General features: G+C 45.4%; 1 protein-coding gene across 3 annotated transcripts in view; it reads left to right on the top strand.

The window, feature by feature from the left end:
* The window catches only part of LOC134207740 (protein retinal degeneration B), a 264,455-nt gene that overhangs the window by 242,840 nt on the left and 7,301 nt on the right, over positions 1-14,314 (top strand). For 2 of the 3 annotated variants that reach the window (XM_062683601.1, XM_062683600.1), the window contains exons 7-8: positions 96-268; positions 655-916. In XM_062683601.1, coding sequence (XP_062539585.1) covers positions 96-268; positions 655-721 — 240 coding nt within the window. In that variant the 3' untranslated portion in view covers positions 722-916. Of the gene's footprint in view, positions 1-95; positions 447-654; positions 917-14,314 lie in introns of all 3 variants that reach the window. The other variant, XM_062683602.1, reaches the window with a different exon arrangement.

Here is a 14,314-nt window from a genome sequence, read left to right as displayed (position 1 = left end):
GATAAATCGCAACTCCAAAGTCAATAATGTTAAAATTTCGCTTGAAAGTAGTTTCTAATTAAATGATCAAAACCCTTTCCCCCATTTCATTTCAGGTGAGCAAAAAGCTCCAACCCCTGGCGACCCCGTTGACCGAAGGTTACGCTTCGCACCTGGCTACACTGGTAACGCCGGGTGGATCACGTCCCGCCCAGGGCAATGCCCGGATGGTGATACCGCGGGGCTGTTTCAACCTACCCGGCCAGCATCAGTCCATTCGCAGGCGAAGGTTTGTTCCCGGTTAACTGTAATGGCGACCACAACCGCCGACGACGGCGCCACTACGCTCTATCATTCCCCCTCGTATTCACACCACGACCACATCCGCAACCACCAAGCACGCCTGTTTGTATGTTCCCCTGAACACCTCCACCACCACGACCAAGACACGATTCCTCAACATCTAGGTGTGTAATGTATATGTGATGTGTCATTGTGTGAGTGTGTTTGAAATAGTAGCAGCACCCTATAAGTTGCACCTCCCCGCGCGTCTGAAGCGAAATCGACAGATTGCGCCACTCCCATAAAATGCTCATCCACTTCCTGCAACCCGCCTGTAGCGTCCAAACAAATGATACCGATCTACAGCTTCGGAAACTTTTCTACCACAACCAGCAATGAAGCGGGAGTACCCTCGCCGGTGCGAAGCGGGTTCCTGAAGCGGAAAACATATCTACACTAAGCTGGTTAGGGCAGGTGACCTGTCTTCTACGCGAACTCGGTCGAGGGATTCGGAGCTTCTACTGTTTGTGCAACACTCGTGATCGCAACTACACGCACCCCATCAACGCTTTTACATTATGCCATGAGGAGGATTCGTGGAATGGCGCTGCTCTTGGATACAATAATGGGAACTATGGTTGGATTCTGTCACTTGGTAAGTTTTTATGTCTATGTTCATTACTAGCGGAAAGATTTTTTTAAAAGAACGACGGGTTTTGTTAACCAAATGGAAGGTGAACGGCACTCAACTGACAGCCACATTATTAACAATCAAAGCGATCGGGATTTGTATCGTCACATGTAGTAAACCATCCATGGCATAATGTGTTTCAAGAGGCTATCGCTTGCCTACAGTTAGAATAAATATAATTCTTTAAATAAGGCTGATTAACAGTTTCAGATGAAATTCGTTCAAAATGGCAAAATCTTCCGTGGTGAAACAATAGATTTTTTCCACAGATAGGCATTTAAAACAATTTTTCGTAGAAAATCAGAAGCTCTTCTCCACGAAAGATCTTAACATTTTTCCTTGATTATTCAGAAGAATTTCCAGAGCAAATATGGCATTTCTTCGAGAAATTCTTCCGCATTCTTTCACTCACTCATAGGTCGCTAACATTGTTGTTTACCGGTAGTTTGCTGATGCGTCTTGCTGGTGGTTAACAGTGCCATGGCCATGGATTGCTCACAAATTTTCAGGAATTCGGCATGTTTTGCACATGACTTATCGGAAGCGGAATGCTTCCCACGACAGTTAACACATCGAAGGTCAATGTTTTCTCCAGATTTGCATTTTTCGGTATAGAATGTAACGCCCCACAGAGGTTGCAGCGGCTAGATCGATGGCAGTGACGCGTACCGTGTCCAAAATTTAGGCAATTCATGCACATAGTTATGTTGTTAGCGATACGGGACCCAGGATACCATGATGCTGGAGATTGAACGGATTTGCCTCAAATGCTTCAGTGTGGTTTGAACCACGAGAAAGTGGATGAGATACATGATGTCTCTCTGTGCTTTTTTCCTAAACCTTTGATTTCGGGCACCTCAATGACAACCAGTTGATGTTCCGCAAGCAGCTGCTTCTTCAGTGACTCCCCTTGGAAGGAAGGCGACGAACTATAGCCGTGTAAGGCTTATCTCCGGGTTTGTCGCGCATTTTTTCTTTTCCAAGGAGTAATGCATTATGCACTGACTCAGCACACGGGTACAGTCGCGATTTGCTGGATGGGCCACGACCTCCGCCCAACTAACGAATTCGGTTTTTTAGTTGGGCCAACTGACAGCCATTTGAACACGTGTGTTTCGACTTGAACATCACAAATGATGTCCAGTGACACCCAATCCCGTTTTTCGTGTTTACATTGAATTTTGACGTACGGTTGCTTTTTAGTTGGGCCATGGCCCAACCATCGGAGGCCCAACTAAAAAGTGACCCAAGTACAGTCGGGATTCGTTGGTTGGGATTTTAATATTGTCGGGCCGCCACCAAACCGGACCGCGCGATTGAGCACTCGCGCTGCGACGCGAGTCGCGACAATTTGAAATATTTCATTAGTAGTGCGCATCATGCACGCATGGATGTACTATCATGCGCACTAATCAGAAATGAGTTGCGACGTCTGATAATTGCAGATATTTCATTTTGTTGAAAACAAATTTTCGATTTTCTACTATACACGGAATACTTGGGTCACTTTTTAGTTGGGCCTCCGCTGGTTGGCCCAACTAAAAAGCAACCGTACGACAAAATTCAATGTAAATACGGAAAACGGGATTGGGCGTCACTGGACATCATTTGTGATGTTCAAGTCGAAATACACGTGTTCAAATGGCTGAGTTGACCCAACTAAAAAACCGAATTCGTTAGTTAGGCCGAGGTCGTGGCCCAACCAGCGAATCCCGACTGTATTAAAATCCCAACCAGCGAATCCCGACTGTAGTAGTTGCCAAGCTACCACATGGCAGTGTACTGCACTCTCACTCACTAAACCCTCCTTGGGTAGAGTTATGGGAAATAAATATATACAAGCTCACAGACTGATCAAAGCAACGATGGTGTGCAAAACTGTAAAAAATCGGGCGAACACTCCAGTTTCTTCGAATTGCGCCGGGGACTAAACAAGGTGATGGACTTTCGTGCCTGTTGTTCAACATTGCGCTAGAAGGTGTCATGCGGAGAGCCGTATCGAACGACAACGGCCAACGATGCATTAACTTTGCAGCCTCCCGCGGAATGGTAGTCCGAAGCACTTTCTTTCCCCGCAAGAATATCCACAAAGCCACATGGAAATCACCTAATCAAGTAACGGAAAACCAAATCGACCACATTCTAATCGACGGTAAATTCTTCTCCGACATCACGAACGTACGCACTTACCGCAGTGCGAATATTGAATCCGACCACTACCTCGTAGCAGTATGTCTGCGCTCAAAACTCTCGATGGTCGGATAACACGCGTCGGAGTAGTCCGCCGCGGCTAAACATTGGGCGGCTACAAGACGGTAGACTAGCCCAAGACTACTCGCAGCAGCTGGAAGTGGCACTCCCAACGGAAGAGCGGCTAGGCGCAGCGTCTCTTGAAGATGGCTGGAATGATATTCGATCCGCTATTGGAAGCACCGCAACTGCTGCATTAGGCACGGTGCCCCAGATCAGTTAAACGACTGATATAACGGCGAATGTGAGCAATTAGTTGAGGGGAAGAATGCAGCATGGGCGAGATTGCTGCACCACCGCACGAGGGCGAACTAGGCACGATACAAACGGGCGCGGAACAGACAAAACTCGATTTTTCTGAGGAAAAAGCGTCAGCAGGAAGATCGAGACCGTGAAGAGACGGAGCAACTGTACCGCGCTAATAACACACGAAAGTTCTATGAGAAGTTGAACCGTTCACGTAAGGGCCACGTGCCACAGCCTGATATGTGTAAGGACATAAACGGGAACCTTCTTACGAACGAGCGTGAGGTGACCCAAAGGTGGCGGCAGCACTACGAAGAGTACCTGAATGGTGATGTGGCAGACGAAGATGGCGGTATGGTGATGGACCTGGGAGAACGCGCGCAGGGCATAATTCTACCGGCTCCGGTTCTCCTAGAAATCCAGGAGGAGATTGGCCGGCTGAAGAACAACAAAGCCCCTGGGGTTGACCAACTACCAGGAGAGCTATTAAGGTCTGAGGGAAGCTCTCTCGCGGTAGAGCGCTATTTTCGTACTAAAATGTCTATAACTCGGAACTGGGAACGAATTTCGCTTATCCCAACTGACAATCTCTTTGAAATTTATCAAGGAATGTTCCTACAAAATTTCATGGACCTACTGTTTCCCAAATTTGAATTAAGCTCTAAATACTGAACTATTGTACAACTGAAATTTTCGCTTCTCAGTACCTCTCTCCGATGATTTGAGGCACAAAGGAACCGAATTTCGCAAAACCCAACTGACAAAAGTTTTGAATTTTTCCAACGATCATTTTGATGTAATAAAAAGTATATGTCACCGCAATAAAATTTGCAGGAAGCTCTTTTTACTTCAACCAAGTTTTTTAAATTCCATACAAAAGTTACCATTTCGGGAGAGCAGCCAACAGCATATTTTCTTGTGGCGCACGGCAGGAAAGGAGCGATGAGAGCGAAAGAAAGTCCGTCAACTTTGTATCTAGCGTGACACTAGAAAAAAGCGTATTCCTATTTGTGAACACGAGGATACCAAATATATAAATTGAAATCTCATATAGGAATGAGATGAGATAAACAATTGAAAATAAATAAGACAAATAAGAAAAATAAAACAATTAAGCAAAATAAAACAAATAAAGCAAATATAACAAATAGGACAAATAAGACAGACAAGACAAATTCCTACGGAAGTTCCTCCAGGTATTCCTCCAGAAGTGCCTTCAAGTTCCTCCGGGAATTCCTCCGGAAGTTCCTCCGAGAGTTCCTCCGGAAGTTCCTCCGGAAGTTCCTCCGGAAGTTCCTCCGAGAATTCCTTCGGAAGTTCCTCCGGGAATTCCTCCAGAAGTTCCTCCAGGAACTCCTCCTGAAGTTCCTTCAAGAATTCCTCCGGAAATTCCTCCAGGAATTCCTTCGGAAGTTCCTCCAGGAATTCCTTCGGAAGTTCCTCCTGGAATTCCTCCGGAAGTTCCTCCTGGAATTCCTTCGGAAGTTCCTCCTGGAATTCCTTCGGAAGTTCCTCCTGGAATTCCTCCGGAAGTTCCTCCAAGAATTCCTCCGGAAGTTCCTCCAGAAATTCCTCCGGAAGTTCCTTCAGGAATTCCTCCGGAAGTTCCTCCAAAAATTCCTACGGAAATTCCTCCAGAAATTCCTCTGGAAGTTCCTCCAGGAATTCCTCTGGAAGTTCCTCCAGGAAGTTCCTCCAGGAATTCCTCCGAAAGTTTCTACGGGATTCCTCCGGAAGTTCCTCCAGAAATTCCTCCGGAAGTTCCTTCAGGAATTCTTCCGGAAATTCCTCCAGGAATTCCTCCGGAAGTTCCTCCAGGAATTCCTCCGGAAGTTCCTCCAGGAATTCCTCCGGAAGTTCCTCCCGGAATTCCTGCGGAAGATCCTCCAGGTATTCCTCCAGAAGTTCCTTCAAAAGTTCCTACGGGAATTCCTCCGGAAGTTCCTCTAGGAATTCCTCCGGAAGTTCCTCTAGGAATTCCTCTGGAAGTTCCTCCAGGAATTCCTCCGGAATTTCCTCCAGGAATTCCTCCGGAATTTCCTCCAGGAATTCCTCCGGAATTTCCTCCAGGAATTCCTCCGGAATTTCCTCCAGGAATTCCTCCAGAACATCCTCCAGGAATTCCTCCGGAAGTTCCTCCAGGAATTCCTCCGGAAGTTCCTCCAGGAATTCCTCTGGAAGTTCCTCCAGGAATTCCTCCGGAAGTTCCTCCAGGAATTCCTCCGGAAGTTCCTCCAGGAATTCCTCCGGAAGTTCCTCCAGGAATTCCTCCGGAAGTTCCTCCAGCAATTCCTCCGGAAGTTCCTCCAGGAATTCCTCCGGAAGTTCCTCCAGGAATTCCTCCGGAAGTTCCTCCAGGAATTCCTCCGGAAGTTCCTCCAGGAATTCCTCTGGAAGTTCCTCCAGGAATTCCTCCGGAAGTTCCTCCAGGAATTCCTCCGGAAGTTCCTCCAGGAATTCCTCCGGAAGTTCCTCCAGCAATTCCTCCGGAAGTTCCTCCAGGAATTCCTCCAGGAATTCCTCCGGAAGTTCCTCCAGGAATTCCTCCGGAAGTTCCTCCAGGAATTCCTCCGGAAGTTCCTCCAGGAATTCCTCCGGAAGTTCCTCCAGGAATTCCTCCGGAAGTTCCTCCAGGAATTCCTCCGGAAGTTCCTCCAGGAATTCCTCCGGAAGTTCCTCCAGGAATTCCATCGGAAGTTCCTCCAGGAATTTCTCCGGAAGTTCCTCCAGGAATTCTCTCGGAAGTTCCTCCAGGAATTCCTCCGGAAGTTCCTCCAGGAATTCCTCCGGAAGTTCCTCCAGGAATTCCTCCGGAAGTTCCTCCAGGAATTCCTCTGGAAGTTCCTCCAGGAATTCCTCTGGAAGTTCCTCCAGGAATTCCTCTGGAAGTTCCTCCAGGAATTCCTCTGGAAGTTCCTCCAGGAATTCCTCTGGAAGTTCCTCCAGGAATTCCTCTGGAAGTTCCTCCAGGAATTCCTCTGGAAGTTCCTCCAGGAATTCCTCTGGAAGTTCCTCCAGGAATTCCTCCGGAAGTTCTCCAGGAATTCCTCCGGAAGTTCTCCAGGAATTCCTCCGGAAGTTCCTCCAGGAATTCCTCCGGAAGTTCCTCCAGGAATTCCTCCGGAAGTTCCTCCAGGAATTCCTCCGGAAGTTCCTCCAGAAATTCTTCCGGAAGTTCCTCCAGGAATTCCTCCGGAAGTTCCTCCAGGAATTCCTCCGGAAGTTCCTCCAGGAATTCCTCCGGAGTTCCCCAGGAATTCCTCCGAAGTTCCTCCAGGAATTCCTCCGGAAGTTCCTCCAGGAATTCCTCCGGAAGTTCCTCCAGGAATTCCTCCGGAAGTTCCTCCAGGAATTCCTCCGGAAGTTCCTCCAGGAATTCCTCCGGAAGTTCCTCCAGGAATTCCTCCGGAAGTTCCTCCAGGAATTCCTCCAGAAGTTCCTCCAGGAATTCCTCCGGAAGTTCCTCCAGGAATTCCTTCGGAAGTTCCTCCGGAAGTTCCTCCAGGAATTCCTCCGGAAGTTCCTCCAGGAATTCCTCCGGAACTTCCTCCAGAAATTCCTTCGGAAGTTCCTCCAGGAATTCCTGGAAGAACTTCCTCCGGAATTTCTGGAGGAACTTCCGAAGGAATTGCTGGAGGAACTTCCGAAGGAAATGCTGGAAGAACTTCCGAAGGAATTGCTGGAGGAACTTCCGAACGAATCGCTGGAGGAACTTCCGAAGGAATTCCTGGAGGAACTTACTTTATTTTTCTTCTTAGTCTCATCTATCTTATTTGTCTTATTTGTCATATTTTTCTTATTTGTCTTATTTGTCTTATTTGTCTTATTAGTCTTATTTGTCTAATTTGTCATATTTTTCTTATTTGTCTTACTTACACCAGCACCACTGTAATCACACAAATACTTTTCAAAGCTTGTGTGGAAACCTTGTACAGAAATCCTCCCACGATATTTTCTAATGTTGTTCTAGAAACGGCTCATGTTTTCATTTTTCAAAACCAGCTGGAGTTTGTTTATTTTGATTTCCTCATTGCGTGATTGGTCGGCGCTGCTGCTGTTCTCTCGCCGAACCACTGCATGAGGGATAAATTTCTTTCCCATTGTTGCCAATTCCTGTTGTTCTCCGTTTACGGCAAATTCTCAAGCAATTGTAAACTGCATAATGATGAAATAATTTTGGCGACACTGACAGCGTCATTCTGGCGGGCTGAGTTGGGCAATTTTCTCTCTCAGAGAGTGCTACCACGTGCTTTTTTAACGGAAAACCCTTCCCTCAGACCTTAAAACATGGTGGAGAGGCACTGGCTAGAGCGCTGCACTGGGTCATTACCAAGATTTGGGAGAAGGAAGTTTTGCCGCAGAAGTGGATGGAAGGTGTCATGTGTCCCATCTACAAAAAGGGCGATAAGCTGGATTGTAGCAACTACCGCGCAATCACATTGCTGAACGCCGCCTACAAGGTACTCTCCCAAATTTTATGCCGTCGACTAGCACCAATTGCAAGAGAGATCGTGGGCCAGTACCAGGCGGGTTTTATGGGCGAACGCTCCACCACGGACCAGGTGTTTGCCATTCGCCAAGTACTGCAGAAATGCCGCGAATACATCGTATTCATATATTCATCGACTTCAAAGCCGCATATGATAAAATCGATCGGGACCAGCTATAGCAGCTAATTCACGAACACGGATTTCCGGATAAACTGATCAAAGCGACGATTGATCGGGTGATGTGCGTAGTTCGAGTTTCAGGGGCTCGAGTCCCTTCGAAACCCGCAGAGGGTTACGGCAAGGTGATGATCTTTCGTGTCTGCTATTCAACATCGCTTTGGAAGGTGTAATACGAAGAGCAGGGATTAAAACAAGTGGTACAATTTTCAATAAGTCCGTCCAGCTATTTGGCTTCGCCGACGACATAGATATTATGGCACGTAACTTTTAGAAGATGAAGGAAGCCTACATCAGACTGAAGAGGGAAGAGTCGAAGACAAAGTAAATTATAGGAAGAGGCTCAATAGAAGACAATGTGAGCCACCCACCACGAGTTTGCATCGGTGGTGATGAAATCGAGGTGGTAGAAGATTTTGTGTACTTGGGCTCACTGGTGACTGCCGAAAATGATACCAGCAGAGAAATTCGGAGACGCATAGTGGCTGGAAATCCGCAAGACGCTCCGATCGAATAGAGTTCGCCGCAGTACCAAACTGACAATCTACAAAACGCTCATTAGACCGGTAGTCCTCTACGGACACGAGACCTGGACGATGCTTGTGGAGGACCAACGCGCCAACTTGGAGTTTTCGAAAGGAAAATGCTGCGTACCATCTATGGTAAGGTGCAGATGGCGGACGGTACGTGGATGAGGTGAATGAACCACGAGTTGCATGAGCTGCTGGGAAAACCATCCATCGTTCACACCGCGAAAATCGGACGACTGCGGTGGGCCGGGCACGTAGCCAGAATGTCGGACAGTAACCCGGTTGAAATGGTTCTCTAAAACGATCCGACGGGAACAGGCGAACAGAAGGCGAGGTGCACAGCGGGCAAGGTGGATCGATCAGGTGGAGGACGATTTGCGGACCCTCCGCAGACTGCATGGTTGGCGAAGTACAGCCATGGACCGAGCTGAATGGAGAAGACTTTTATGTACAGCACAGTCTGGTGATAAATAAATAGATGTTTCAGTTTCTGCAGCAGCACTTAGTGGCCTCCCGGGATCAATGGATGATTTTTGCAAAGATGTTGCTCTCATTTTGATACAAAAATTGTTTTGTGAACCAGTCGTTACTATTTGAGGACGAATTTCACTTTTTTTTCTTTTATTCTGGATGTTCCGGAGTTCCTGGAGGTACACTTAGTGGAATTTAGCTCTCACGTTGCTAAAGATCTTTGAAGTCGTGGTTTTCTAGGACGGAATTTCACCATTGTCCACTTCTCCGGATGTTCTAAAACTTCTGAAGGGCCACTTATTGATCCGGAGTCGATGAGTGATGAGTGATCCATCCGGAGTCGATGAGTGTTCTATGCATTGATTTGCTCTCACATTACGTCAACAATCGATTTATAAAAATCGTAGCTTCAAACGACGAACTAGTTCAACTTTCGAAGAATCACTTAGAGGTCATCCGAAATGAATGAGTCATTGTATTGATTTTGCTCGCTCATGGCTGCAACACTCAATTTCCAAGAAGTAGCAGCTTTGTTAGACAAATTATCGGAATCGGGGAATTCCGGGATCAATGGGTGGTCCTTGAAAATGATTTTGCCCTCACATTTCTATTCAAAAATGACGCTGCTCCGGATGTTCCGGATGTCCTCTCGGGGGACCTGTTAGTGGCCACCTGGGTTCAATGAGTGAGTGATTAGAAACAGCCACAGATTACTGGAGCAAATGGGAAAAATCAACCAGTTCTTCGGGTGTTCCAGAACATCCATTTGCATTTTTTTTGACAGTTAAACATGACATTTAGAAAATTTAAATATCTCTTTATTAGTTGCACTTACTTAGTTGAGATTATAAAATCGTTTAGATGGAGTTAAATCAAGAGCAGATTTTTTTGCATTGAGTGTAGGACAACACTGCTAGAACGTAATGTAGACTTGTTTATGCTGTGTACCACGAGCGATGATTTTTCGTTATTGTTGTACAAATTAGTGTTGAAGCATCGAAGCAATCGTTGGATATGCAACATCATTCCAGACAATCTATTTTCGTTGCTGTGCACATTTCCCTAGCAACCTGTTTTATAATCTAGTTATCTGATATAAAAAGATTTTCATTCGTAGTTCAAATCTAATCTGAACCACACGTGTTCAAGTTTTTTTTCTCCCGACAAATTGTTCCTTTCGCCAGAAACTCGAACAGGTTGTGGGTACAGCGGAAAGCTCCTGATCGAGAAATTGAAGAGTGAAGATTTCCATTTCTCGAAACGATGGAATAGTCGAAAATTGTCAAATTGAACAACACGAACTACCAAGAATTGTCGTTCTCCGTGAACGTGTTGCTGCGGAGGGAGCAGCTTCGGAGTTTGGAAGCGCCAGATACTGCTCCGCAACCAATGACGGATCCACGATCCATTTAACGGTGAATGAGAGTCAATATGGCCTGATTCGTACCACGACAACGGCGGCGGACACGTGGTCAGCTTGAAAGTAACACCATGAGAAAACTACCCTAGGGCAACGAGTGACACTTCTTCGTCGAATCATAAACCAGATTTACAAGGTAGGTGACAACATGGAAACCTATTTAACAGACATCGAAAAGCAGTATGCGAGTCTTGAAAGTTATGGATTCGAGGTGGCGTTGATAAAGGTAGCTCTAATATTGCGAGGACTTCCGGAATCGTTCATTCCTCTAACGACAGCTTTGGAAGCGCGGAACGTGGATGACCTCACCCTGGAGTTGATGAAGGTGAAGCTGAGGGACGAAGCGGATAAGCAGCGTAAACGGTCTAGTTCGGACGAACAAATGCTACGGATGAGCGGAAATAGTACAACGCAGAAAAGTCTCGTGTGCTATCATTGCGGTAAGCCAGGTCATTGCAAGGCGTTTCTGTCGGAGAGCAGCGGAAAAGCGGATCTGAAGAAAGGAAAAGTCAAGGCTAAAACAGTGCGCGAAAACGACTTAATGTTGTTCACGTTTATAATGCGGCCAGGTATGCTGAATCGCATATCTTTCCCATCTTTACTGGGATTCCTATTCATATGGGACAAATATGCGATTCACGGCAATATGCCTGAGTCTAGTGCGTGGGTGATTGATTCAGGCGCGACGTCACATTTGGCGAAAAATCGCAGTTCTTTTGTGCGCCTCGATGAGAGTATCCGTCCGGAAATTTCCACCGCGGACGGCAAAGTGTTGTCTACGGCAGGTGTTGGTGACTGTAAAATCGAGTGTGTTAACGGTCGAAATGAAAAAGTGTCGATTACGTTAAGCGGCGGGATTTTTACCCCGGGACTAGAAGGAAATTTGATTTCCTAATCTAATCTAATCTCATACTTGCGTAGCCTATACTTGAGAGCATCCTGGAAAATGACGGTTTCTATATTCCGTCATTTTTCTTTTCTTACGGCCAGGCCAACTACGCAGTATGTGCCGCAGAGATGATTCCGGAATATAAGCAACTTTGGAATAATTGAGTATCCGAAGTACTCTCATATCCCGGAATCGAGGGGAAAGGAAGAAAGCGTAGACCTCCCGTACCAAACGCTTTCATATAATGATGGTATCTATATATACATGTATTATTAAGATTTTCGTTGGGAGCAAGGCTGTAGAAAAGTTATAGAGTGCTCCTTTCAGTTGATGATGTCTTATAGTCGTGTGGTCCAGAATTTCGCTTGCTGTAATCGAAAAATTAAATTTTAAAATAATATACTTGAGAAGGTAGATAAATATTAAAAGGAAGGACATCTTTCAAGGAAGTTGTATAATATGCATTTATTATGATTATGTAAGCAAGTGTTGTTACCACTTGAGCTCCTTCGTAGATGAATCGGGTACATACATACGCCGTCGAGCAACACCCGTTACTTACTCTTACGCACGCACTATCACTTACTCACTAACACCCACACATGCAAACGCATAGACTAAGTAAACCATACATGCACACATCTGTTTTAAGGTTTGTGGTATAATCATTTTGTTTTATTAATTTTGCCCATGTATTTCATTAGCTTCAAACTTTATTTCATTCGTATTCCGTTAATTATGATGCGTCAAATTGGGACTCCTCGCTATCGGAGGCCTCCGGAAAATCAAACAGCTTATACACTTCTTTGCGTAATGCGGTTTTGTTTTGTACCAGCTCTTCGTAATCCTGCCTGCTCTTCCCAAACGATGCTAAATCCTTATCTAAAGATTGGTGCCAAGTATCACAGGGTCTGCACTTTCGTTTTGGACCATCAAATTCGCAATTGAAAGCCACATGTAGGAGATGATTTTCCTTTCTTCGCATGATATGGCCCCAGTACATTATTCTGTGAATCCGAATTTTTTTGGTGATAGTGCGATTCAGTAGTAATGTGCTGGTGGATGTGCTCTTCTTATGCCCTGAGGCCTCCAACCATTCCCTTACTATTTTCCTCTCGAAACGGCGGAGCGATTTTCGATTTTGTGATGTCAGAGACATTGCGTTGAGTCCAAACGATACTGTTGGAATAATCACCGTAGCATAAATCTTTCTGACTATATCCCAAGGTGGCTTATTTTTTTGGAGAAATGGTAGAATGACTTTACTCACTCTCGTTGCCTTCAAGCACCTTTGTCGAATGGTTTCGGGCCGATTCAACGTGGCAGTTATATAAATGCCTAAATATCTCAGAGAAGAACATGACTCGATATTCATTCCTCCTAATTCCACTTCCTCAATTATTGGTTCCTTAGTAGAGAAAGGGTCCCTTATAACAACCTCCGACTTTCCAGGGTGTATCTCCAGACCGGCTTCCGCTAATAAAATTTTCAGCGCGGCGGTAATCCTATTCAATTTGTCAAGATTTTCGCAAATGATTAGAAGGTCGTCGGCTTGGTCGTCGGCATAAGCGAGAATCAATGGTGTTTTGATTTTCCGTTTCTGCTCGAGATGTATGTCTGGGAACTGTTCCTTCAAACGGCATAGCACATAGTGCAACACTATTGTAAATAGTCTCGGTGAAAGAGGACATCCCTGTTTGACACCTTTGCTCTTCTTTACCTTGGGCGTTCGTTGGTTTAACCATTTGATACAGGTTTTTTCGTACAGTCCAAGATTTATTATTCTATTTATAATATAATTAGGAACCCGGAGATATTTTAGAGCATCAATTAATACAGGGTGGCTAACCGAATCGAATGCTTGTTTTATATCAAGTGCAAAGACGTAGACTTTTGTTCCGGTGTTCCAAAACTCCTCTGTTATCCTTTTTACCGTGAAAATATGATCTTCTACTGTCCTGTTACTCAGAAAAGCAGCTTGGTAAGTTGGCAGAACTTCCATCGTTTCATCCAGCTTTCTCAATGTGTACGTTGCAATGATCTTGTATGCAACGTAACACAAGGTAATCCTCCTGAAGTCTGTAGTATCCTTAGGTGATATATTTTTGGGAATTGGTATCTGTATTGTCTCCGTTATTTCCTCGGGAGCTTCATTATTCACCCAGATGTGCTTGATAACTTTCTCAAGCTCTACGAAGAATTCAACGGGAGCATGCTTTAAAAGTTCTGCATTGATACCGTCCAGTCCTGGACACGTCCCATTTCTGAACTCACTCACTATGTCCTTTATTTGTTGAAGTGAGGGAGGCGGTACTATTTCATCTTCTGGAAGCAGTTGGAGCGTTTGGTTTTCGACGACTGACTCAAGCAAAGCTTCCAGCCATTTGTGTTGGTTTATGTTGCATCCGATTTTTTCGAGTGGCGCTTTTTTTGTGTTGCTTCAAGAATTCGTATGTTTTCCTTAGTCTTAAATGTGGTTCTATGCCGTGAATATGACTAAAGGTCTTCTAAGATCGCCAAACGCTTTCCATTTTTGTTTGTTCTAATTCCTTCCTGGCCAAATATAGTTCTTTCTCAAATCGTTCCACGTCCGGAAATGCCCACCGTCGGAAACGCATTTTCTGTAATCTCGAGTACGCCTTACCTGTTTTGGGTGTCCTTGGGATTTTTTTGTTCAGAGGTATAGCTTCGGTTGCCGCATCCCCTAACGTATTTTTTAGTTCGTGCCAATTTGGGTTGTTCTGCGCATCGGTGCCTTTCTCATTCAGTCGACGGGAGACACATTCCGTATACTACTTCTTGTGTCTTTCATTTGACAACAGTTTTACGTCCCACTTGTTGCTATGTTTTTGAAACGGCGGCGGTGCGGACCGAGTAGTATTATAATAA

The sequence above is a fragment of the Armigeres subalbatus genome, chromosome 1 (genome assembly GCF_024139115.2).
Source record: "Armigeres subalbatus isolate Guangzhou_Male chromosome 1, GZ_Asu_2, whole genome shotgun sequence".
Lineage (NCBI taxonomy): Eukaryota > Metazoa > Arthropoda > Insecta > Diptera > Culicidae > Armigeres > Armigeres subalbatus.
Note: the sequence above shows the minus strand (reverse complement) of the source record. Positions and strands in the feature narration are given on the sequence as shown.